The 27,629-nt window shown below is 37.2% G+C and overlaps 1 protein-coding gene across 1 annotated transcript in view; it reads right to left on the bottom strand.

The window, feature by feature from the left end:
• Positions 1–27,629, bottom strand: part of PDS5A (PDS5 cohesin associated factor A) — a 134,595-nt gene that overhangs the window by 9,922 nt on the left and 97,044 nt on the right. Inside the window, exons 22-28 of the mRNA XM_086705211.1 lie at positions 24,869–24,937; positions 23,628–23,764; positions 20,391–20,514; positions 19,871–20,075; positions 19,241–19,355; positions 4,501–4,633; positions 3,757–3,876 (exon numbers count right to left, since the gene is read on the bottom strand). Coding sequence (XP_086561337.1) covers positions 3,757–3,876; positions 4,501–4,633; positions 19,241–19,355; positions 19,871–20,075; positions 20,391–20,514; positions 23,628–23,764; positions 24,869–24,937 — 903 coding nt within the window. The remainder of the gene's footprint in view (positions 1–3,756; positions 3,877–4,500; positions 4,634–19,240; positions 19,356–19,870; positions 20,076–20,390; positions 20,515–23,627; positions 23,765–24,868; positions 24,938–27,629) is intronic.

Below are 27,629 nucleotides of genomic sequence, written 5' to 3'. Positions count from 1 at the left end.
TGGACACTGATGGACTCCTGAAAGTTTTATCTACACAGAACTTAAGAATCCTTTCATGCTTCTGTTAAATATCCTGGGAACGGCGCACAAATAAACCACAATGATGTCACATAAGTAAAATGATTTACTATGACCAAGAAGTTCATTATTTAAAACATTTTTTTTCAAGTTTATTTATTTATTTTGAGAGAGAGTGAACATGAACTGGAGAGGGGCAGAGAGAGAGGAAGAGAGAATCAGAAGCAGGCTCTGTGTACTTCAGCACAGAACCCAATGTGCGGCTAGATCTCACAAACCATGAGATCATGACTTGAGCTGAAATTAAGAGTCTGCCACTCAACTGAGACACTCAGGTGCCTTGAAGTCTATTAATTTGTTAAGTAATATTACTTAAAAATTATTTTTTCTTTTCTAAGTTTACCTTCACAGGAAAGAACAGATGGCTTAAATGTGCCTATAATTTTTTTTTTTTTAACCTTTATTTATTTTTGAGACCGAGAGAGACAGAGCATGAACGGGGGAGGGTCAGAGAGAGAGGGAGACACAGAAACTGAAGAAGGCTCCAGGCTCTGAGCGGTCAGCACAGAGCCCGACGCGGGGCTCAAACTCACGGACCGCGAGATCGTGACCTGAGCCGAAGTCGGCCGCTTCACTGACTGACCCACCCAGGCGCCCCTTAAATGTGCCTATAAAGAAGTCACAATTTTGGCATGTGTTCCAGGTAAAGTTATTATCTTTTTTTCTTTCCTCCCTTCATTTTTTTCCCCCCACAAAGGCTTTTATGCAGCTACAAGAATCGTTACAAAGCCTAGGCACCAAAGTTCATTCACTTTATTCATGAAGATATACTATAGCCTCACTAGGCTCATGATCTTAATATGCCTAGTCTTCTAGTGTTTGAATTTATACCAGATTAAAAGCAACATATTAGAAAAGGAAATGAGAGGGGCGCCTGGGTGGCTCAGTTGGTTGAGCGTCCGACTTCAGCTCAGGTCATGATCTTGCAGTCTGTGAGTTTGAGCCCCACATCCAGCTCTGTGCTGACAGCCTGGAGCCTGCTTCTGATTCTGTGTCTCCCTCTCTCTCTGCCCCTCCCCTGCTCACACTCTGTCTATCAAAAAATGAATAAACATTAAAAAAAATTAAAAAAAAAAAAGAAAAGGAAATGAGAAAAGCTGTTCACTGAAACCAGAAAAAACTAGTTCTTTTTAAGAAGGCTAAAAACACTAAGTTTCAGATATCAAAACAAAAACAACTAAAGTTAGGTATAGTGACAAACAGCAATTTAATTCTTTTTATTTTTTATTTTGTTTAAAGTTTATTTATTTTGAGAGAGAGAGAGATGGGGGTGGGGAGTGGGGATGGGAGGGGGAGAAGCAGAGAGAATCCCAAGCAGACCCCGCCCCACCAACCGTGAGATCATGACCTGAGCCAAATCAGATATTCAACTGACTGAGCCACCCAGGAGTCCCTTTATGTTTTTTATTTAAAAAAAAAAAAAGTTGGCTTGATCTCATGAAACACGAAATCATGACCTGAGCCAAAACCAAGACTTGGATGCTTAACCAGCTGAGCCACCCAGGTGCCCCATCTCTCTTTCTCTCTCTTTTTTTTAATAAAGTAGGCTTCATGCCCAACGTGGGGCTTAAACCCATGACCCTGAGATCCAGAGTCCCCTGAGAGCCATAGTTGAAGGCTCTACTGAATGAGCCAGCCAGGTGCCACACAACAATTTAATCCTTGTTCATGGGATAGTCATTGTATGAAGATTATATCTGGGTACTATTCTTATCACGATAGCCTTAGGTCAACAATAAATTTTTTTTTTCAACGTTTATTTATTTTTGGGACAGAGAGAGACAGAGCATGAACGGGGGAGGGGCAGAGAGAGAGGGAGACACAGAATCGGAAAACAGGCTCCAGGCTCTGAGCCATCAGCCCAGAGCCTGACGCGGGGCTCGAACTCACGGAGCGTGAGATCGTGACCTGGCTGAAGTTGGACGCTTAACCGACTGCGCCACCCAGGTGCCCCAACAATAAAGTAAATTTAAATTCAAGAGCTCACATACGATTATTTTTTGAAATTTTATTTCATTATATCTTTAAATGTTTATTTTAGAGAGAGAGAGAGCGAGGGAGAGGGAGGGGCAGAGATAGAGGGGGACAGAAGATCTGAAGCTGGCCCTGCACTGACAGCAGAGAGCTTGATGCGGGGTTCGAACTCACAAACTGTGAGATCATGATCTGAGCTTAACCAACTGAGCCACCCAGGCACCCCTTATATATGACTCTTTATAAAGACCAGTTAATTCAATTAGAGGGCAATAACTTTGCAATGAGCCACCCAGGCACCCCTTATATATGACTCTTTATAAAGACCAGTAAATTCAATTAGAGGGCAATAACTTTGCAATCTTTATTATTCCTAACAAAAACCAGGCACAGTAAATGCTGAATACTAAATCATTAAAGAAAATCTGTTTAAAATTTTTGGCAAAGTATGGCATTCAAAGTAGGAAGCTCCATTTCCTGGTATGTTCTTCTGTAAAATACTCTGAGGAACGGTATTACCCTGAATATTCTGAAGCATATCTTCAGGTTTGAAAATGCATAAACAATTTTTAAATGTCGTATTTTTTCCAATTAAAAATACTTAGGCTTCTGGGCACACCTGGCTGGCTCAGTCGGTAGAGCATGCAACTCTTAATCTCAGGGTTCTGAGTTCAAGCCCCACAATGAGCATGGAGACTACTTAATTAAAAAAAAAAAAAAAAAAAAAGATTCTGTTTTTTAAACAAAGCACAGGAAAGTTAAAACTTCAAAATACTTCCTCAAAGAAGGAGGTAAATAGATAGAAGAGTTAAAAAAAAAGTTTTTAAATTCCGATTCAGAAAAACAAAGAGCTTTAGTTAGCTGGAAAATTTACTTACATGGAAAACTTAATTTGTTGATAGCAGAATAAATATACTGTGTATTAGTTATTACTACTATTTATTGAATGTTTACTATGTGACAAACTCTTAAAAACCTAGATGTAATATTAATAATCATATGTATTATCACCTGCATTTTAGACAGAAATTGAGGCTTTGAAGAGTTAACTTGTCTAAAGTCCCTCAAGTTAGAAGCAGTTGATTAGAATACAGGTTTATCATTTGCCAAGGCCAATTCCATTAATGCTAACATTTTATTTCATATACAGATGTATATAGATTTATAATGTCTCAAACATTTGGTTTATTCTTTATCTGATAAAATAGTTTTAATAAAGTGAGATTAAAATAATTTAAGATCTGAAAATTCCTCTTACATACTAGAAATATCCAGAAGGAATAGCTCACATAAGAATACTACCACTAAACTTGATTTGCATTCTCCTACTCTGTAAGGTGAGAATGATACTTGTTCATTGGCTTTGGATGACAATCCCCCATTCCTTGATACAACTACAAAGAGGTATTTTTTATACTCTATACTCAAGACAATCCAGTATATGCCACTAGAGTTGATGGTAACTGAAATTTAAATCAGTTTAGTGTGGGGGTGCCTCAGTTAGTTAAGCATCTGACTTTGGCTCAGGTCATGATCCCACAGTTTTTGGGTTTGAGCCCCGTGTTGGGTTCTGTGCTGACAGCTCAGAGCCTGGAGCCTGCTTCAGATTCTGTTTCCCTCCTCTCTCTCTCAAAGATAAACAAACATTAAAAAAAAAAAAAAAATCAGTTTAGTGTGGTAGAACAATGAGGAGAAAAAAATTACCTTTTCAGGTTGTGTAAAAAATTTCATTGGGAGGACTGGATCCTTTGGTGAGTCTGCATTGCACAAAGCACTTTTACTATTTATAACACACAGAGCCACATCACATACTGTATAAAGTTTCTAGGGAGGAAAAAAGAAACATCATATGTAACTTTCAGTAGTACAAAATAACCACAAGCACCAATTCTAGCCAATGTACAAAATGAAGCAAAAGAGGGATCTGTGGGTATTGTTTACTCCTTTAACATTTTACATTTGTGTCTGGCACTTCTTATGTAGCCTCCTGGTAAACAAACAAAAAAACCTTTACCTTAATTAACATGAAGTCCAAGTATGCATTAAAAACAAACAAACCTCCTGAAACCATTAGTATACTATATGTTAACTAACTTGGACTTAAATTAAAACAAAAAAACCCAAATAAACCAAACCAAACCAAAGGAAAAGGAATATCTACTTGTGTGTAACTTACTAAAAGGTTCATAAGATAGCAGAGTAGTAAGTTTTATTTTTATTCCCCTACTCTGTAGAAGTTTTAATGTCCTTCTTCAGGGTAATAAACATTCCTCAAATAATAGAACTCAACTGTAACAAAATACAATAAAACTGACCATAAATATATATTTTTATAAACATTCTGTAATCTAACATATATTATGTAATAAGAAAAAAAAAATGGGACAAGGACCATCATATTTTTTCCTATAGTGATCTAAATACCCACTAGCCTAACACATATCTTACTTCATTTGTCTTGGATTCATCTGGAGACTGGGCATCTTTTGTTAACTTGATGTTCTCTGCCATCTTCTTCATAAAGGCATGGCTATTGTTTTCATTCTTTGTCATTAAAACTTCAAGCATGAACCATAGGCACCTAAATGATAAACATTTGCCTATTACAAGAGACTAAACGTAGGTGTTTTGTTTAATGGACTAAATATCTTATTGGGAAGGTCTGTTGTCTGAAAATAACAAAATAAACATAAAATATAAATAAACTAAACCATAAAACAAAACATTAAAAATGAAAACATAGCTTAAAATTAGAAAGTTTGACAGTTTCCTGAGGCATGTAAAGATTCATTCTACAGGTATTTGATAAGCATTTAGAGGACTTCACATGTGTCATTGCCCAGCAATGATGAGGAAAGCAGGGGACAGCAAAGTCTTCCCATTTTGACTGTTTACAAACTATGTAGGTCTAGGATTTGCATGTAATTCTGCTGTGACATGGCTGTGAATTGCATGTGCTGTGAGGCTGATATGCACACTAACCAGGCATTCAGCTAAGCAGTCAAATCTCAAACTATTTTTGCTGTTTTCCACTTGTTACTGTATATTCATTTAATACACAAAATATCTGAAGGGAACACCCAAATTTCTCAGTAAAAGTGAATCTCAAACCAGGATGAACATTAGAATCACTGGGAACCTAAATCGACATCTAGGGTAAGTTCTGTTTGCAGTAAGTTCCTAGGATGATTCTCAAGCAGCCAATGGACTTATTGCTTTACTGCATCAACAGGGGAGAAAACATATGATGATAATATATGCATACTTCTTTGCTTATATTCTATGTAAATGTTTTTTTTGTTAAATTTTTTTTTTTTTTTCAACGTTTATTTATTTTTGGGACAGAGAGAGACAGAGCATGAACGGGGGAGGGGCAGAGAGAGAGGGAGACACAGAATCGGAAACAGGCTCCAGGCTCTGAGCCATCAGCCCAGAGCCCGACGCGGGGCTCGAACTCACGGACCGCGAGATCGTGACCTGGCTGAAGTCGGACGCTTAACCGACTGCGCCACCCAGGCGCCCCTCTATGTAAATGTTTTAAGAGACTACTTACAAGGGGAAAATTTAGCACTAGGTTAATGAGTTCACTTTTAGTAGTCCTGTTTTAAAAGAACTGTTAAACTGAGTCCTTTAAGGCTAAAATAAAAGGACACTAGACAGTAACTTAAAGCTGTAAGAAGAAATAAAGAACACTAGTAAACACAACCACATAAGTAAATATAAAAGCCAGCATTACTGAACTTTCAATTTGTAACTCTTTTTTTATAGGATTTTATTTATTAAAATTTTTTTTTAATGTTTATTTTTGAGACAGAGAGAGAGAGAGAGAGAAAGAGGAAGAGACAGAGAGAGTGTGAGCAGGGGAAGAGCTGAGAGAGAGGGAGACACAGAATCCTAAGCAGGCTCCAGGCTCTGAGCTGTGAGCACAGAGCCTGACATGGGGCTCAAACCCACAAACCGTGAGATCATGACCTGAGCTGAAGTCAGATGCTTAACCGATGAGCCTCCCAGGCACCCCTTTACATAAGACTTTAAAGGTATCAATGTATGACAGGAAGCCATCAAAATTCTCGAGGAGAAAGCAGGCAAAAACCTCTTTGATCTTGGCCGCGGCAACTTCTTACTCAACACATCTCCGGAGGCAAGGGAAACAAAAGCAAAAATGAACTACTGGGACCTCATCAAAATAAAAAAGCTTCTGCACAGTGAAGGAAACAATCAGCAAAACTAAAAAGCAACCTAAAGAATGGGAGAAGATATTTGCAAACAACATATCAGATAAAGTGTTAGCATCCAATATCTATAAAGAACTTCTCAAACTCAACACCCAAAAAACAAATAATCCAGTGAAGAAATGGGCAAAAGATATGAATAGATACTTCCAAAGAAGACATCTAGATGGCCAACTGGCACATGAAAAATGCTTAACATCACTCATCATCAGGGAAATACAAATCAAAACCACGAGATACCACCTTACACCTCTCAGAATGGCTAACATTAACAACTCAGGCAACAATAGATGTTGGCGAGGATGTGGAGAAAGAAGATCTCTTTTGCATTGTTGGTGGGAATGTAAGCTGGTGTAGCCACTCAGGAAAACAGTATGGAGGTTCCTCAAAAAACTAAAAATAGAACTACTCTACGACCCAGCAATTGTACTACTAGGCATTTACCCAAGGGATACAGGTGTGCTGGTTTGAAGGGACACATGAACCCCCATGTTTACAGCAGTACTATCAACAATAGCCAAAGTGTGGAAAGAGCCCAAATGTCCATCGATGGATGAATGGATAAAGAAGATGTGGTATATATACACAATGGAGTATTACTCGGCAATCAAAAAAGAATGAAATCTTGCCATTTGCAACTATGTGGATGGAACTGGAGGGTATTATGCTAAGTGAAATTAGAGAAAGACAAAAATCATATGACTTCACTCATATGAGGACTTTAAGAGACAAAACAGATGAACATAAGGGAAGGGAAACAAAAATAATATAAAAACAGAGAAGGGGACAAAACAGAAGAGACTCATAAATATGGAGAACAAACAGAGGGTTACTGGAGGGTTTGTGGGAGGGGGGATGAGCTAAATGGGTAAGGGGCACTACGGAATCTACTCCTGAAATCATTGTTGCACTACATGCTAACTAATTTGGATGTAAATTTTAAAAAATAAAAAAAATAAAATTTAAAAAAAAAAAGAGAAAAGGAAATGAAACAAACAAGAAAAAAAAAAGACTTTATAGGCATTAAATGCACAGAGTAACAATTACATCTATGTAAATGGAAATAATGTAAAAAGACAGAATTTCTATGAATAACATTAAAGGTAGAGGGATAGAGATTATAGGAGCACAGGGTTTGTATACTATTGAAACTAAGCTGCTGTTATTCAAACTAGGTTGTTACAAATATTTTTTGGAATCTCTAAGAAAATAACTAAAAATTCACACAAAAAAGGGAGTAAGAAAGGTTCACTACAAAAAACTAAATACAAAAAAGAGAAGCAGTAGTAAAGGAAGTTAAGTAACAACATACATAACACAGAGAAAAACAGCTATATGGCAGAAATAACTCTTTCTTTATTGGTCATTATGTCAAATGAAAACAGATTAAAACTCCCAATTAAAAGGCAGAGATAAGCAGAATGGGAAAAAAAAATCTACCTACATCTATCTATGAGAGATTCACTTTAAACATTCTTTAAATTTTTTTTTTTTTTGAAGAGAGAGAGAGAAGGCATGTGTGTGAGCAGGAGAGGGGCAGAGAGGGAGAGAATCTCAAGCAGGCTATATGCTGTTCAGCGGAGAGCCCAATGCAGGGCTTGACCCCATGAACCATGAGATCATGACCTGAGCCAAAATCAAAGTTGGACTCAACTGAAAGTTGGAGCATCTGAAAGTAAAAGAATAAAAAAATTTTTTTTCTTTCATGCAAATAGTAACAAAATGAGGGCTAGTAGCTATTTTATCATCAAACAAAATAGATTTAAAGTAAAAAAAAGATTATAAGGGGCACCTAGGTGGCTCAGGTCATGATCTCACAGTTCGTGAGTTTGAGCCCTGCATCGAGCTCACTGCTGTCAATGCAGAGCCCGCTTTGGATCATCTGTCCCCTTCTCTTTCTGCCCCTCCCTTGCTTGAGCACTCTCTCTCTCAAAAATAAACATTAACAAAAAATTTAAAAAAGATTATAAATAAATAAAAAAAGATTATAAGACAGCCAACTACAATGATAAAAGGTTCAATCCAGCAGAAGGTAAGATTATCATAAAACACATACAAACCTAACAGAGCCTCCAAATTTTATGAAGCTAAATCTGACAGAATTGAAGAGAGAAACAGATTAATTCTGCAGTAATAAACAGAGATTTCAACGTCTTATTTTCAATAATGGACAGAAAAGACCGAATAAGAAACAGAGAACTTGGTCTGGTTCAAGATGGTCACATAGTAAGACCCTGAACTCACCTCCTTTCAGGAATATATTGTATCTACAGCTACATATGGAACCAATTTCCTCTTTAAAAACTTAAAAGGCTGACTGAGTGATGACTACACATTAGGCAAACAAGAAATAAAAACATATCAAAGTGGGGAGGAGAGACTGGGATACAATCTCGCCATAAACCCCACCCCTGTTGCTGTGACCCATAATTGTGAGGGAACGGAGCTTCTCTCTGAAGAGTGAAATGTTAAAACCCCACACTGGGCACCCAACTTCTAAGACATGAACTTGAGAGAGGAGTCCCCAAAATATTCTACAGATACTGGGACCCACAAGTCTGCAGCAATCTGAGAAATGCCTCTTAAAGGGTTCATATGCTGGAATGGACCCACTCCAGGGCCCAACTCACAGGCAGCTCAGAGTAAAGAAAGCTAACCTGCTTATAACCTCGACTTGAGGGGCAGGCATCTACTGTAACTTACATATCTAGGAAGCTGCTGGAACACTCTCCAGGGACGGAGACTGGTGACTGCCATCTTTGCATTCTCCCTTTGCTGTGCTCTCTAGAGGACCAGTAGCTTCCAGAAGGGAGCTTTACATTTGTCTTGTGCCTTTTGTGGGTGCTGCCCACGGGAACATTTCTAGAACACCTGGCTCTGGAAGAACAGAGGGGCTTGTGTTTCTGGTCACAGGGGAATGTAATAATCACCCAGAAAGAAGTTCATAACCTTTGCTGGCGCCCCAATTTTTGTGCCTGCTGCCAAGGGACAGCTCTACATCAACTAACTCTGGTGGCCAGTGGGGCTTCTATTCATGAGTCCCAAAGGACGGTAGCCAATGTGCTACCAGCTACCACCCTACAGGGCACAGCAAGAGGCCACTGACCCAGGAGCTGGGTCTTTCTGAGAAGTAAGCCTATCAGCTAATCATCATAACTGTGGCCTAAGGGTCAGGCTTCTAAACAAAGCAATCATCTAGAGGCTGACTGAAATCCTTTCCAGAGACCTCAGACGGCAGGCACTATCTTCAGACTCACCCTCCACCAGTGTTTCCTGGAAGAGAGCTTGGAGTCTGGTGCCTGATGTTTGGGGGACAACCCTTAATCACCCGGCTCTGTTGGCTGGAACGGCTTGCATTCTTGGATCCCAACGGACTGTGGTAATTGGAGGGACTGCCTTTGGCAGGCTACCACCCTCAGGACACTGCATAGGCAGCAGACTGAGGTATACTCTAAGTTTTTCTGTGAAGAGGCCACTTTGCCTGTACTGGAGCTTTGGACTAGGGGCAGGACTCAGGTCTGGCCTACACTTAGTGGCCTATGGTGCTTCCAAAGGAACTCAGGCTATCAATGCCACCCTGGTGCTCTCAGTCCTTCTCCAGCTTGTCGGTATCTCCCAGAAAGGCGCTCATACACTCGTTTAGAACCCGACTTTTTGCCACCTGGGGGACATACCTCAGGATTGCTTGGCTCTGGTGGTGAGGTTTATGCTTGTGGCTCCTCAGGACTGGATATATCTGCATGCATTCATTCAATTTTATTTAACTTTATTTAATTATGTATGTATGTATGTATGTATGTATGTATGTATGTAGGCAGGCTTCACACTCAGTGCAGAGCCCAATACAGGGCCTGAACTCATGACCCTGAGATCAAGATCTGAGCTGAGATCAAGAGTCAGATGCTTAACTGACTGAGCCACCCAGGTGGCTCTGTACCTGCATACTTTTAAATAAAAGCAGCTGCCTAAAGGTCTGGCTTCCAGTCAGTCTGAATCTAGGTACAGAGATCCTCCATTATGGGACACTAACAGATCTTGGCACATCCTTAACTATTGGGAGCTATTAAAAATATAACAGGTTGCTTGGACAAGCACAAAGTTTTGAGAGATGATCAAGAAATGGGGTAGAGCTGAATGAAAAGGTTCAACTCCTCCATAAGGTCATTCCTTCAAAACTGGAAGAGATGTTGTTTCATATACTATACAGAAACCAATAAAGAGGGTCAAGCAAAATGAAGAAATTCAGGAATATGTTCCAAATGAAAGAGTAAGATAAAACCTCATAAAAAAAGCCTTATCCAAAGGAAGAGAAGTAAACTGATGGAGTTCAAAGTAATGGTCATAAAATGCTCACCAAACTGGGGAGCAGCATGGATGAACAGTAAGAACTTTAACAGGGATGAAATTATAACGAAGTACTAAACAGAAATCAGAGCTGAAGAATACAATAAAAGAATTGAAAAATATAATACAGGGGTTCAACAGCGGACTAGATGTGAAACAGAAAATATGGATCAATCTAAAGATAAGGAGGAGGAATGCACCCCATCAGAAGAGCAAAAAGAAAAATAAATGGAAAAAAAAGTGAAAACAGCTTAAGGAAATTAAAGGATATCAAATGGACTAATATTTGCCTTGCAGACCTTCCAGAAGAAAAGGAAAGAAAGGCAGAAACCTTTTCTGAAGAAATATGACTGAAAACTTCCTGAATGTAGGGAAGGAAACAGACACCAGATCCAGGATGCCTAGAGTTCTAAAATATTTGAACCCAGAGGCCTACACCAAGACACATTACAATCAAAATGTCAAGGGGCGTCTGGGTGGCTCAGTTGAGTAAGCATCTGGCTCTTGATTTCGGCTCAGGTCATGATCCCCAGGTCATGGAATGGAGCTCCGCACTAGGCTCTGCACTGAGTGTGGAGCCTGCTTAGGATATTCTCTCATTCTCATTCTCTCTCTCTCTCTCTCCCCACCCCCCCCCCCCCGCCCCTTTCCTCTTCCTGGCTCACGTGGTCTCTAAAAAAAAAATTTTTTTTTTTAATTAAAAAGTTTTGGGGCACCTGGGTGGCTTAATTGGTTAAATGTCTGACTCTTGATTTCGGCTCAGGTCATGATCTCATGGTCTTGAGATCAAGCCCTGCACTGGGCTCTGCACCAGGCGTGGAGCCTGAGATTCTCTCTCTCTCCCTCCCTCTTCTCCTCCCCCACTCACATGCACTCATGCTTTCTTTCTCTTAAAAAACCAAAACAATAAAACAGAGTCTCCTGGGTGACTCAGTTGGTTCAGCATCTGACTCTTGGTTTAGGCTCAGGTTATGATCTCACGGTTTGTGAGCTGTAACACCACATTGGGCTGACAGTGCAGAGCCTATTTGACATTCTCTCTCTGCCTCTCCTGAGCATATGCACTCTCTCTCAAAATAAATAAACTTAAAAAAACAAAACAATAAAGTGTCAAAAGTTAAAGAAGAGAATATTATGAGCAACAAAAGAAAAAAAATGTTACATATAAGGGAACCCCCTATAAGACTATCAACAAATTTTTCAACACAAACTTTCCAGGCAAGGAGGGAGTGGCGTGACATATTCAAAGAGCTGAAAGAAAACAACTTCCAACCAAGAATACTCTACCTGCCAAGATTATCTTTTGGAATGGAAGGAGAGAGAAACAGTTTTCCAGAAAAGTAAAAGCTAAAAGGAGTTCATCACCACTAAACCGGTAGTGAAAGAAATGTTAAAGGGATTTCTATAAGTAGAAAAGAACCCTAATTAGTAATAAGAACACATGTGAAATAATATCACTGGAAAGGTAAATAAATAATAGAGGTCAGGTAGTAGACTACTTATAAAGCTAGTATGAAGGTTAAAAGACGAAAGTAGTAAAAATAAATGATAGAATAATTAGTTAAAAGATATATAAGATAAAAAGATGCAAAATGTGACATCAAAACATAAAATGTAAGGAGGAGTTAAAACTTTGAGATTTAGAATGGAATCAAGTAAGTTGTTATCAACTTAAAACAGACTGTTAAGTTTTTATATGTAAGCATCATGGTAACTACAAAATAAAAACCTATAGTAAATACACAAAAGATAAAGGGGAAGGAATATAAGCATACCACTAAAGAAAGTCATCAAACCACAAAGAAAGTAAGTGAAAGAAAGGAACAGAAGGAAACTACAAAAACAATCATAAAACAATTAACAAAATGGCAATAAGCACATACTTATCAATAATTACCTTGAATGTAAATGGATTAAATTCTTTAATCAAAAAACACAGAATGGCTGAACGGATAAAAAAACAAGACTCGGGGAGCCTGGGTGGCGCAGTCGGTTAAGCGTCCGACTTCAGCCAGGTCACGATCTCGCAGTCCGTGAGTTCGAGCCCCGCTTCAGGCTCTGGGCTGATGGCTCAGAGCCTGGAGCCTGCTTCCGATTCTGTGTCTCCCCCTCTCTCTGCCCCTCCCCCGTTCATGCTCTGTCTCTCTGTCCCAAAAATAAATAAACGTTGAAAAAAAAAAAAAACAAAAAAAAAACAAGACTCATCTATATGCTGCCTACAAGAAACACATCCAGTGAAAGTGAAGAGATGGAAAAAGATATTACATGTAAATAGAAACCAAAATAAAGCTTTAGTAGCTACAATTGTTATCAGACAAAATACACTTTATTTTTTTCAGTAGGCTTCACATCCAGCATGGAGCCTAACATGGGGCTTCAACTCATGACTCTGAGATCAAGACCTGAGCTGAGATCAAGAGTTCGACATTTAACCCAATGAGCCCCCCAGACAAAATACACTTTAAAACAAAGACTGTAATAAGACACAAAAAAGGGTGTTACATAATGAGAAAGGGGCCTTTGTAAATATTTATGTACCCAACACAGAAAGACCTAAATATATAAAGCAAATATTAGCAGACCTAAAAAGAGAAACAGAAATAAAATAGTATTTATATAATTATTACAATTCATAATATATAGGGATTCTAATACCCCAATTATATCAATGAATAGATCATCCAGGCAGAAAAACCATTAAGACGACATCAGTCTTAAATGACATGTTAGACCAGATGGTCTTAACAGATATTTACAGAACATTCCATATAAAAGCAACAAATACACATTTTTCTTAAGTGCACATGGAACATTTTCCAAGTTAGATCATATGTTAGGCCACAAAGCAAGTCTTTTTTTTTTTTTTTAAATGTTTATTTTTCAGAGAGAGGGAGAGAGAGTGTGAGTGGGGTGGAATGGAGAGACAGGGAGACAGAGGATCTGAATTGGGCTCTGTGCTGACAGCAGTGAGCCCAATGCAGGGCTCAAACTCACCAACTGTGAGATCATGACCTGAGCCGAAGTCGAATGCTCAACTACCTAAGCTATCTATGCACCCTGACACAAATAAGTCTTAATGAGTTTAAGACTGAAATGGTATCAAGCATCTTTTCTGATTACAATGATATGGAACCACAAAATTACACTAAGAAAACTGAAAAATTCACAAATATGTACAGATTCAACAACATGCTACTGAATAACCAATGAGTCAAAGAAGCAATCAAAAGAAAAATAAAAGCTATACCTTGAGACCAAAAAAATGGAAACATACCAAAATTTCTGGGATGAAGCAAAAGCAGTTCTAACAGGGAAGTTCATAGCACTAAACGCCTACCTCAAGAAACATAAAAAGTCACAAACTAATTTTACACCTCAAAGAACCAGGGGAAAAAAGAACAAATGAAGCCCAAAGTTAGAAGAAAATAACAAAAATTAGAGCAGAAATAAACGAAATAGAGAAAATGACAAGAAAAAAAACTGATGAGACTAGAGCTGGTTCTGTGAAAAGATAAACAAAATTAGGGCACCTGGGTAGCTCAGTCAACTAAGCATCTGACTTTGGCTCAGGTCATGATCTCACAGTTTGTGGGTTTGAGCTCTGCACTGATGACCGTTTGGAGCCTGGAGCCTGCTTCAGATTTTGTGTCTCCCTTTTTCTGCCCCTCCCATGCTCTCTCTCTTTCTCTCTCTCTCAAAAATAACTAAAACATTAAAAAAAAAAAAAAAAAAAAGGTAAACAAAATTGACAAACCTTTAGCTAGACCGACCAAGAAAAAACAAAAAAGAAGACTCAGAAACGAAAGGAGATTTATGACTGATACCACAGAGATACAAAGGATCATAAGAGAATGCTATGAAAAATTATATGCTAACACACTAGACAACCTAGAAGAAATGGATAAATTCCTAGCAATATACAACTTACCAAGACTAAATCATGAAGAAACAAAACGTGAAAGACCAATTACTAGAAAGGAAATTGAATTAGTAACTGAAAACCTTCCAACAAGCAAAAGTCTAAGACCACAGAGCTTCACTGGTGAATTGTACCACACATTCAAAGAAGAATTAATATCAATCCTTTTCAAATTTGTCCAAAAAAGAGGAGGACTCTCTTCCAAAATCAGTTTACAAGGCCAGCAATTATCCTGATACCAAAACCAGACAAGGATGCCACAAGAAAGGAAGCTACAGGCCAATATTCCTGATAAGCATAGATGCAAAAATCCTCAATAAAATATTAGCAAACTGAATTCAACAATACATTAAAAGGATCATACACCATGACTGAGTGGGATTTATTCCAGGGATGCAAGGATGGTTCAACATCCACAAGTGAATCAATGTGGTATATCACATTAACAAAATGAAGAATACAAATCATGATCATCTCTAATTGATGCAGAAAAAGTTCTCAACAAAATTCAACATATATTTATGATAAAAACTCTCAACAAAGTGATTATAGAAAGAACATACTTCAACATAATAAAGACCACATATAACTTCATACTCAATGGTGAAAAGCTGAAAGCTTTTCTTCTAAGATCAGGAACAAGACAAAGATGTCTTTACCACTTTTATTTAGAAAGTATTCGGAAGTCCTAGCCAGAACAATTAGGCAAGAAAAAGAAATAAAAGGCATCCAACTGGAAAAGAAGTAAAACTGTCATTAGCTGCAGATAAGATGATATTATACATAAAAAACCCTAAAGACTCCATCAAAAAACTGTTAGAACAAATTAAAGTTGCAGAAAACAAAATCAATACACAAAAATCTGTTGCATTTTTTACACTAATAATTATTAGAAAAATAAATTAAGAAAACATTCCCATTTATAATTGCATCAAAAAGAGTAACAACCAGGAGTATAGTTAGCCAATAAGGTGAAAGATTTTTTTTTTTAATATGCCAACCACTGTTTGATTATTTTACACATACTATCTCCTTCAATCAATCCTCACAACTTAGTATAATTTTATAAATATGAACATTAAAGCATAGAGAAATTAAGTGACATGAAGTAAGTTCACACAACTGGTAAAATGGTAGAATTTGCGCACAAATCTATTTGGTGACACAATCCAAGCTCAAATCATTATATAATACTGCATTTCTTAAATTTTTTTAATATTTATTTTTGATAGAGAGAGAGAGACAGAGCATGAGCAAAGGAGGGGCAGAGAGAGAGGGAGACAGAGAATCTGAAGCAGGCTCCAGGCTCTGAGCTGTCAGCACAGAACCTGATGCGGGGCTCGAACTCACAGACTGCGAGATCATGACCTGAGCCGAAGTCGGATGCTTAACCGACGGAGCCACCCAGGAGCCCCTATAATACTGCATTTCTTTAATACAGCAACTGAAGGGTCTCAAAAATATAAGGATGAATTAACACAATTCCAGTTAGAATACATAAAATTCTCCCAACTAATCCCACACAATGTAAAACATCAGGACATTTTCTCACTCTTTTTCTTAGGGATAAGGAGGTGGTTAGGGATCATTTTCAAAGTAAAATAATAGTAATACCAGCCTAGGTAATACTAAGCCTAGGTGGCTTAGTCAGTTAAGGATCAGACTTCAGCTCAGGTCATGACTTCGTGGTTTGTGAGTTCGAGCCCTGGGTCAGGCTCTGTGCTGACAACTCAGAGCCTGGAGCCTGCTTCGGATCCTGTGTCTCCCTTTCTATGCCACTCCCCAACTTGTGCGCGCTCTCTCTCTCTCACTCTCTCAAAAATGAATAAACGTTAAAAAAAAAAAAATAATAGTAATGCCAAGGAACTGAAACTTCTAATGTTAATGTTAAATATATTGTAACTAAAATATGGCAAATGAAAAACTTAAATTGTCTTTTGTAACTAAAATAAATCTTTCTGATTCAATTAATTCTTAAGAGTCCATAAAGAGATAAACACTCCTGTTACTCAAGACTGACTGATTCCCAAAACAGTATAATGGTTATTGATAGACTGAATTTAATCCTATGTATTTTAAAGTATGGCTATATATCATTTTGGTAAAGAAGAGAATAAAAAAGTATTATAAAGGGAATAAAAAAGTAATTTTGATAGATTATATGACCCCCCTCAATTTCTCATGTTATAAAGCTATCTTTTCTTTCTTTTAAAAAAAATTTTTTTTAATGTTTTTATTTATTTTTGAAGGAGAGAGAGAGAGAGAGAGAGAGCGAACATGAGTGGGGGAGGGGCAGAGAGAGGGGAAGACACAGAATTCGAAGCAGGCTCCAGGCTCTAAGCTGTCAGCACAGAGCCCGATGCAGGGCTCGAACTCACGAACTGTGAGATCATGACCTGAGCCGCAGTCGGATGCTTAACCGACTGAGCCATCCAGATGCCCCTACAGCTATCTTTTCTTGACCACAGTCATGCTTCTGACCCATACTGAAAACTAGAAGACATGAAAGATATTGAAGAATGCACAAATAAATAGAAAGATATTTTGTGCTCATGGACTGGAAGAATATTGTTAAAATGTCCAAGCTATTCACAGCAACCTATAGATTCAATACAATCCTTATCAATGGCATTTTTCACAGAACTAGAAGAAATAATTCTAAAATTTTTATGAAACCATAAAAGATCCTGAATAGCCAAAGCAAATAGCGACACAATAAATTAATAATTTCCACAAAGTTAAATAACCAGTTTGAAAAACATATTAACACTTCAATTTACATGGAAACTTAAAATAATTGCTTAACGATATTAAAAATGTTGCATACTAGACAGAACAACAAAAAGTGCCAGTGATTTCAATTCTAACTCCAATTACTTCTTGTACATCAGTACTCTCCTTCCCATGTTATAGCTTCTTCTCTTAAGTCTAGTCCTTCTTTCACATGACTGCTTTGCAACTGAAATACAGCTAAAATGTTCTCTGACATAGACCTCACGTTCTACGCAAACACATACATCAGGTTTTTATTTTATGGAAGTGTTTTCTGGGAAACCCCAAACTCAAAGTTTTTAAAGAAAAAAAATTGTAAATACAAATGTAAACAATTAAAAAAATAAACAAAAATTAGAATTAGAAGACATTTTAGGAGTTATCTATTTTATCTCCTTCATTTTATGAATAAGGTAATTGAAGGCCAGAGAAGTTTTTAGTTACAGAAAGACAGTATTACTGGAATAATGTGTTGGAAGCAACAATAATGAAATGACAAGGCTTCAAAATGTAAGGAGCTCATAGTCCAATGCTTAACAGTAATGTTGGACAAGATAACATCTCTTCCAGTTAAGATACTGACACAATTTCAGTGATAAAAGCTATAGGAGGCATAGATAAATGTTGATTACAACCTTAAATAAGATTAGGAATAAGGTTTAATGACATACATACAAAAATCATAATACTTTTATTATATTTTTTAATGTCATACATACAAAAATCATAATACTTTCATTATTATATTTTTTAATGTTTATTTATTTTGAGAAAGAGAGAGACAGAGAGAAGGGGAGGGGCAGAGAGACAGGGAAACAGAGAATCCCAAGCAGGCTCCTCACTGTCAGCATGGAACCCAATGTGGGGCTTGAACTCACAACTGTGAGATCATGACCTACACAAAAATCAAGAGTCAGATGCTCACCTGGCTGAGCCACCCAGGCGCCTCTCAAAAAAGCCATACTTTTATTTTTTTTTTTTTATTATTTTTTTTTTTTTTAATTTTTTTTTTTTCAACGTTTATTTATTTTTGGGACAGAGAGAGACAGAGCATGAACGGGGGAGGGGCAGAGAGAGAGGGAGACACAGAATCGGAAACAGGCTCCAGGCTCTGAGCCATCAGCCCAGAGCCCGACGCGGGGCTCGAACTCACGGAGCGCGAGATCGTGACCTGACCTGGCTGAAGTCGGACGCTTAACCGACTGCGCCACCCAGGCGCCCCAGCCATACTTTTATTTAAAAAAAAAAAAAAAAAAATTTTTTTTTAATGTTTATCTTTGAGAGAGAGAGAGAGAGTGTGAGCGGGGGAGGAGCAGAGACAGAAGGAGACACAGAATCCGAAGCAGGCTCTAGGCTCCCAGCTGTCAGGACAGAGCCCAACATGGGGCTCAAACTCACAAACCGTGAGATCACGACCTGAGCTGAAGTCGGACGCTTAACCGACTGAGCCACCCAGGCACTTCAAAATCATAATACTTTTTATTTTTTTGCCAATTTTTTAAATGTTTATTTATTTTTGAGAGAGAGCACGTGCGCAGGAGGGTGGGGCAGAGAGGGAGACACAGAATCCAAAGTAGGCTCCAGGCTTTGAGCTGTTAGCACAGAACCTGATGCAGGGTTCGAACTCACGAACTGTCAGATTATGACCTGAGCTGAAGTTGGGGGCTTAGCTGACTGAGCCACCCAGGTGCCCCAAACCAGCCTATTTTAAAGACACAGCTGACAGCAAATAGGAAACAATCAGAAGAACCAAAAAGAGCTTGTTAGATGGAAAAATTTTCTAAGATGAAACAATAATTTATAAGAAATAAAACCACAGAGAAGTTTTTATTCTAATGGGAACAGTAACAGGAAAAATATTTGGTATCTTATTAAAAAGTAAAAATAACTTCTAGAATTCTTGAAATTCTACATGACTTACTCTTTAATATCACGAAGCTGGTCAACATCTTGTGATCTTGTAAAATCTGGATCATGGGCTAGCAGGTGAATCATGTATGGAACTACATATTCAGGCAACAGTGATAATAATTTCTCTAAAGTGAAAACATTATTATCAACAACAGTAATAAGAGCTTTTATAAAATCCCTCTCTAGTTTGCTTTCTATCCACTTCAGTTTCCATCTTTTTCCTGATTTACTTTAAAATTAGAGGCAACATGGTATCTAGAGGATACTGAAACACTTTTATTTCAATGTGGAAAGCTATTAAAGCCAAAAGGATAATTTGAGATTATATAGTGAGTCCTTGGTAAAGCTAGGAAAGTAATTCTTTACTCTCTGACATCTGAGCAATGTGTTTAAATCAAGCCACACTGCTGATCCCATAAGAAAAATGTAATTCCCCCAAACAGTTTCATACATTATAAACAGGACCTAGAAACCAGATTTAATATGTTAAATACATCACAACTATAGTGACAGCATCCTATAAAAATCCTAGTGTTATTATTAACTACAATAGAAATATAGGAAATAAACCCCCTGCACCCCCCAAGTTGGTACATTGACAAGATATGTTTGCACACTGAGAGCTTTCAAAATTACTTACCAGTAGCCATGGGATTCTGTTTAATGTACTCCCTGCGTATACTGATATTTTTTAGTAAACACTGTCGTGCATGTGCTCTTCTCTCCTTCACAGGATCTTTGGCACACAAGGCAAAGATCGCCATGTACTCCAATGGGAGTAGTAACTTCACAAGTGCCTTATGCAACTTCTGAGCAAATATCTGCCTTACTTGGTAGCACTCATCCTACAGCAGCAGAAAACCAAAAATACTTAAATAAAAATACTAGTACCTTTAAAACTATGACAAAATAACCTCATTTCATTAAGAAAAAAAATTGGCAAACATTTACCAAACAGCAGTTTATTCTGAATGCCTTCATTAAAAAAAGATCATAGTTATACTGGGGGAAATAAATAACAATATGTATAAGATATTTAGTTAGAATAATTGTAATACAAATTCTGTTTGTGCACACAGTAAATGGATCTGTATCCATAGAAGGTAAATGTACTTAACTTTGAAGGGAAAGTAACTGACAAAAATAAGACGATTACTTACATTAATAACAAGTGCACAGAGCTGAAACTGTTCAGGGGTTATAATTTCATGGTAACAAGGTTCCTGAGCAAGCTTCATTATGGCACTACCAGCAGCTAATCGCAAGCGAGACATATCAGATTTACTATAAACAAACAAAAAAGAAATAAACATTTCCTATAACCATTATCATTCATAACAATGCTTTGGTCCCTTTTTGAGTGTTATGATCTTTAGCATAACTTATGCTTAAAATGACATAATGTATAAATATGGGAAAGCTACTTTTAGTTCTTGAACTCAACACGGGGAAAAAGGCTCAAATCATTGTGACTAATAAATTTATCTGCCTTCATTTTTAGTTATGTTCTAGCCTAGATCCTCTACCATACATAGACAAACAGCCCTGCTTATGATTCGCAACTACACTAAGTGTAATGCTGGGAAGAACCATTTACATCAGGAACAGTATTCCTCATTTTAAGAGGAATACACATTCATTGTAGACAACTGATTAAACCACCTATCATATCAAATCTATTTCCCACAGTTTTTAAATGCATATATAGCCATTAGGAGGTGATTTATACCACGGAAAAGGAGGTAACAGACAAGGGAAAGGATATGAACTGAGAGCCAGTGTCTATTTGGGGTACTAGTCTCTGGGGCAGACTTTGTTTTGTAGCAAAAAAACCCCAGGAGGTTGAGCACTACCATCCCGCCCAGTAGTTTTTTATTTCCTAAATGGTAAAATGTGACAATGGATGAGATGAAAGGACAGTCTTCTTTCAACTTCTATGTGAAACATAGCATGGTTATGATATTTAAAGACTTTAGGAAATGAGGAAAGCTGGCTGAGTCCATTATTATCGTACAAGAAAACATCGCACTCTTGGACAGGAGGATTGTCAAAGTGAACACTGGTATTATTAATTATTATTATTGTTATTATTATTATTTTATTTTATTTTATTTTTTAAGAGAGAGAACATGAGCTGGGGAGAGGGGCAGAGGAAGGGAGAGCAAGAATCTTAAGCAGGATCCACACTCAGCACAGGGACTGATGTGGGGCTCGATTCCATGACCCTGGGATCACGACCTGAGCCAAAGCCAAGAGTTGGACACTCAACCGACTGAGCCACCCAGGTGTCCTGAACATAGGTATTTTTGAGAGAACTTCAAATGGCTTCTGACTCAAATGATTCAGGGATTAAAAAATAAACAACTACCATCTGGGTACTTAACTCTGTTAGGCAGTGAGTGAACACTTCACAGGCTTTATTTAATTTTCACTCTATGAGGAAACAGGTTTAGAAAAGTGATTTATACAAGTTCACACAGCTAGTAAATGGAGTATAGAGTTGTATAAGTTTCTGATTCTAGAGCCCAAGCTAAATTTACATAGCATGGTTACATTAGTGTACAATTAGCATAGGATATGTAACACCTAATTTAGATCTGCCTAATATTTCATGACATGTGTTCCATAGTTAACCATTCCCCTATTTTCTGTGATGATAAAAAAAATGCTGAAAATATGTTCATATACACATTTTTGTATGATTCTCTTATATTTCATGAGTATAAAAATAGTCAAAGGGTAACATTTATAGGGAACTATACCCAAAATGCCAAACTGTCCTGCCAAGACTGTGCTAATTTATATTCACAGGAGTAAGGAGGGAAGCCATTTCCCTGATCCTGTGAAGCAGTGATGGCTTTAAAAATTTTTTTGTTGATTGACAGGCAAGAGGTATCACCATGTTTAAACTGCATTTATTATATTTAGTGATGTTAAACATTTATTTTTATTTTTTAGAAAAGTTTTGCTCATGTTATTTGAATGTGGGTAAAAGGAAAGAGTGGGGAAATAGAAGAGAGAAGTGTCCTTTTCCTAGTGAATATAAATGATTAAAAAAAAAATGTTTTATTTATTTTTGAGATGGGGGAAGGGAGGGACCAGAATCCCAAGCAGGCTCCATACAATGTTAAACATTTTTAAAAAGGTAAACTGATAATTTGTAGTCTTCATCTCTAGTGGGTATCCTATTTATCACTAATTTATAAAGAGCTCATTATTAAGCCTTTGCCATACACTGTACATAGTTTCCCCCAATTTAAAACTTCTCATTATTGCTAACTTAGCTCTAATCTTCTAATCTGTTCCTACAAAGCTACCCTTGGCTTATTCTATGAGAAAGATAATTTCTCATGGTTTTCTTCAGTTTATCAAACCATTCAGCATCTCTACTGAAATTGCTCATTTCCTATCTCCTCCACTAGAATGCATATTCCTTAGAAGGAGAGATTTTATACCTTTAAAACAAGCATAGCAGTACCTAGGATGACAGTGCTCAATACTCAATGCATACATGAATACTTAAATCTGTCTTGTAATAAAACATTTTAAAGTAGGAAAACATCACAAGTAGAACTCTGTAGTTTTATCTGCTGGTACTCCTGGACTGTAGTAAATCAAGAATTGAAACAAACACGGATCATGAAAAATCTGGCTTTTATTTTCATCTTAAAAGGAATATGGCGTACACGAGTGGCTCAGTAGGCTCAGGTCATGATCTCATGATTGTGAGACGGAGCACTACAGCCGGCTCTGTGCTGGGCATGGAGCCTGCATGAGGTTCTCTCTCTTTCCTTCAGCCCCTCTTCCCCTCTGGTGCTTTCCCAAAACAAAACAAAACAACAAATAGAAGCAATAGTGATTTCACAAAGTGACAATGTGTAGAAATGGAAACAATGTGTATGTGGCTTTTGCTTTTTTTTTTTTTTTTGCATTTGCGAAACCTTGTATAATCTGCAAACCACCAGGAGGGCTGTGACTTTTCCTCCTTTGAACCTCCACTGAAACTTGCATTCATTTCACAGTACTGTCACTCCACTTGTTCCATCACTATAATACAGGGTGAAAGGTAGAAACTGAATCTTATGTTTTCTCTGCAATGCTTTTCATGTGTTTTGCAAAGAGCAGTATTTAAACAGGTATTTGCTTAAGTGAACCAAATGTTGAAGGCAACTGTAATACATAGTGATTATGACTAAAAGTTTCCTGGAAAAAGTCTGGTCTTTAAAAGTGAAAAGAAACATTCCATTATGCTTGAGATGTAAACCTCGAGTACATCAGTTCTGATCCCAAAGCATATGGTACAATTACAACATTCAATATTAATTAGGCAAATAATTCCTATATAAGTTCTACTAACATTTTGAGCTGTAAAAATTGGAAAGGAAGAAAAATCTCACCTGATTCTCTTTTGCTCTGTCAGGTCACCCTCACTAACCAACATCGCTGATAATAATCGAAGAGTTGAATTGGCAGATTTAGACTGGTTGTTTTTCATACCCAACAGCCACCTTACCAGAAGTTTAATTGCCTGTACCTATAAAATATTAACATGCTAAAAAAAGAATGGAACTTAAAATTTCAATTAAAGGGAAAATTAATTTATGTTAATTAGATTAATGAGGTTGCTTAATTGCTGGTAAATATGTTTTATGAAACAAGTCTGTAGGATAATAACCATAGCAATAAGAATATTTATCTTGTTGAATCTGTAATAGGCACTTTTCCCAGAGCTGTAAATGTTTTTAACCTATTTGATGTCCCAAACAATTCTACAAGGGAGGTATTTTCATTTCCAACAGATAAGGCAACTAGGACACATTACTATAATAGATAACTTGCCCAAAGTCTGGCTCTTGATCTCAGGCTTTTCACATTGCCCCAAAACTTCAAATTACTTGAAAATACATTTTTTAAAAATAACTATTTAAACTATACCTGTTACAGTGATTAAAATGTGCCATTTAGATAGACTTTACTATTTTTTGTAGTACTGAAAAAACTATTTTGAAGAAATTATGAAGTGTGATGCTGTGTGACTATCCTGAAATATAAAATTAGGAGATTCCCTAATTATTTGTGGTCATAATTACTTGGAGGTTTACACTCAAAAGACTGCTACCAGTACACATGGAAAAATTAGCTAAAGCATCTAGGTGTTATTTACAGTATTTATTGACAACCTGGAAAAAGGAATTGATGGAACATGACTATGAAGCCACAAAAGGTGAAACAGATTTTAAGATAATGAAGACTTGTTGTCAACCCAATACTACCACTTTAAAAGTTAGCTTTATTGAGGTACATTTTGCAACTATCAAAAGTTACCAATTTGATGACAGCTATCCACTTTTGCCAAGTTAATATTCATATTTTTGTAGAGAGTGGTAGTAAGGCTAGACCTGAGATGCTTCTGAGCATCAATACCCTACAAACAATTTCTGTGTATAACAGCCTCATTGAAATTATTTCACCAGGCAGGAAGTTCAATGGAAAATGCTGACATATATGTAAGTAACTCCATGAGGACTACAATTTCTTTGAGAAACACAACTTTTGATACTCATTTAATGTCAAGTTAAAGGATCTATGAATGTTCATTATTTCAACATAAAAGTTATCAAGGCCTACACAAATTTACCTTTGCTAGTACTTCAGGGGAAACCTCTTCATCTGGAGACCATAATTTTCCATTCTTCTCACCTGTTGACTATAGACAATTAAATATATTTAATTCTTAGAAAGAATTTTGAAGTTTCCTTCATTAAGTTTTTCATGCTGAATAATGCAGTGCTCTAGGAATCCTACAGGAAAGTCACCAGGGCTTGAAAAAGAACAAAGTTGGAGGACTTGAGCTTCCTGATTTCAAAACTTACTACAAATCATACACCAGTGGAATGAAACAAAGAATGCAGAAAATCCTCAACTATATGGTTAACTGATTTTTAACAAGGGTGCTGAGACCAATTACTTCAACAAATGGTGCTAGAAAAATTAGAACGTCCAAGAGCAAAAAATAAAGATGCATTGTTACCTTATATTCAAAATTAATTCAAAATAGATCAAAGATCTTAATTTAAGAGCTAAAACTATAAAACTCTTAGAAGATATAGGAGAAAATCTTCATGTTGTTTGATTTGGCAAATATCTGAGAAGGGTTTAATAGGATATATAAAGAATTCTGAGAACTCAGAAACGATAAACAACCCAATTAAAAGCGTGCAAATGACTTTAAATATCCAAAGATACATAAATGGCCAAAAGCACATGAAAAGAAAAAAAAACCCTCTACATTGTTAGAAGGACTTCACATTGGTTGCCAGCCACGTCTATCAAATCATTAGTGAAACACAAAGCAAAACGATGAGATACTACTTTATACCCACTAGAATGGCCATTATCAAAAACACAGAAAAGAGTAAGCATTGGCAAAGCTGTGAAGAAACAACACAAAATGGTATAGACACTGTGGAAAACAGTTTGGCAGTCCCTCAAAAAGTACAACATAGAATGACCTTGGGAGCCAGCAATACCGTTCCTAGGCATATATCCAAAATGATTTGAAAACAGGGATGCAAATGTTCATTTCATCATTATTCACCAAAGTCAAAAGGTGGGAAAAAATCCAACTGTCCATCAACAAATGAATAAACAAAATGTAGGCTACACATACAATATTATTCTGGCATAAAATGAATGAACTTCTGATACATAACACAAATGAACCTTGAAATGAGTATGCTAGTGAAATACACCAGGCACAAAAGGACAAATATTGTATGATGAGAGGTATCTAGAACAGGCAAATTCAGAGTCAGAAGAAAGTACAACAGAGTTTACCAGAGGCTGTGGGGGTTACTGGTTAATGAATGCAGAGTTTTTATCTGAGATTAAAAAGTTCTGGAAATAGTGATGACAGTTACACAACAACGTGGGTACATATTTTAGGTGGTGGCTTGGGTCATTTTGGAGAGTTATTTGGCTTTCCTGGGTATTTCCCATGTATACAGGAGGCATACATGGTATTAAACTTTTTTTTTTTTTTTTTTTTAGTGTTTGTTTATTTATTTTGTGAGAGAGAGCACAAACGAGCAAGGGGGGGACAGAGAAAGAGGAAGAGAAAGACAGAATCCCAGGTAGGTTCTATATTATCAGCGTGGAGCCTGACGTGGGGCTTGAACTCATAAACCCCGAGATCATAACCTGAGCTGAAAGCAAGAGTTGGACGCTTAACCAACTGAGCCACCCAGGTGCCCCTCAACTTGTTTGTTTCTTAAAAAACAAAACAAAACAAAAATACCCACCCAACAACAAAAACAAGAATGCTGGTGTGTATGACGTAAGTGAATTGTACACTTAAAAATAGCAAAATTGCCAAAGTTTAAATCATGCATATTTTACCACATAAACAACAAAAAAGAGCCACCTTAAACTACAATCCATCAACAATCAAGTCGTTTAAGAGGGGTCTTAAATTTCACACTGGTTACCAGCCACATCTATCAACAGTGCAAAACACAGCCTGAATGTGTTAAGTGGGAAATGAGACTTTGGCTATGTTCTTCTATCCTTGTCTATTACATCTAAATGGGGGAAGGGAGAGGAAGGAATGCACTAAAATGTCTTTCTTTTTAAGTTTGGATATCAAAGGCTCCAAGACTACTGGATCACGTGGAAGGAATAGGTAAGCTGGATAAAATAGCACTCCCTTGAAAGTCATCAACAATGATCCAGCAGGTAAAACAGACTTGTCTTCATTCAACATTCATTTTTAATTTAATACTTGGTAAAGTGAATTCTTTTCAATGTTTATTTATTTTTGGGACAGAGAGAGACAGAACATGAACGGGGGAGGGGCAGAGAGAGAGGGAGACACAGAATCGGAAACAGGCTCCAGGTCTGAGCCATCAGCCCAGAGCCTGATGCGGGGCTCGAACTCACGGACCGCGAGATCGTGACCTGGCTGAAGTCGGACGCTTAACCGACTGCGCCACCCAGGCGCCCCATTACTTGGTAAAGTGAATTCTTAATCAGGTATGTGTTTCAGGAATCTCTTGGGGAGCCTTTTCAAGCTATACATTCCTGGGTTCCAGCCCGGAGCTAATAAATTAGCATGTGCACACACACACTGTGAGCACCTACCCACCCGCACACTTCAGCAACTAGAACAGAGTATGAGTCTAGTGCCAAAACTGCAATGTAATTATATTCCGAAATGCTAAATACAATTCAAAATGTTAAATACAATTCTACTTATATTTTTAACAACATTTGATAAAATTCTAGCACCCCAGTAAATTGTCCTTCAAATGTTAGGACAACAGCATTTGATTTATATTTTTTACTTAATGATTCATTCATCTCATGTTCTCATTTTTTCTTTCTTAAATGTTAAGTTCTGG

This window comes from Puma concolor, chromosome B1 (genome assembly GCF_028749965.1).
Source record: "Puma concolor isolate L17-30 chromosome B1, mPumCon1.1.hap2, whole genome shotgun sequence".
NCBI lineage: Eukaryota > Metazoa > Chordata > Mammalia > Carnivora > Felidae > Puma > Puma concolor.
Note: the sequence above shows the minus strand (reverse complement) of the source record. Positions and strands in the feature narration are given on the sequence as shown.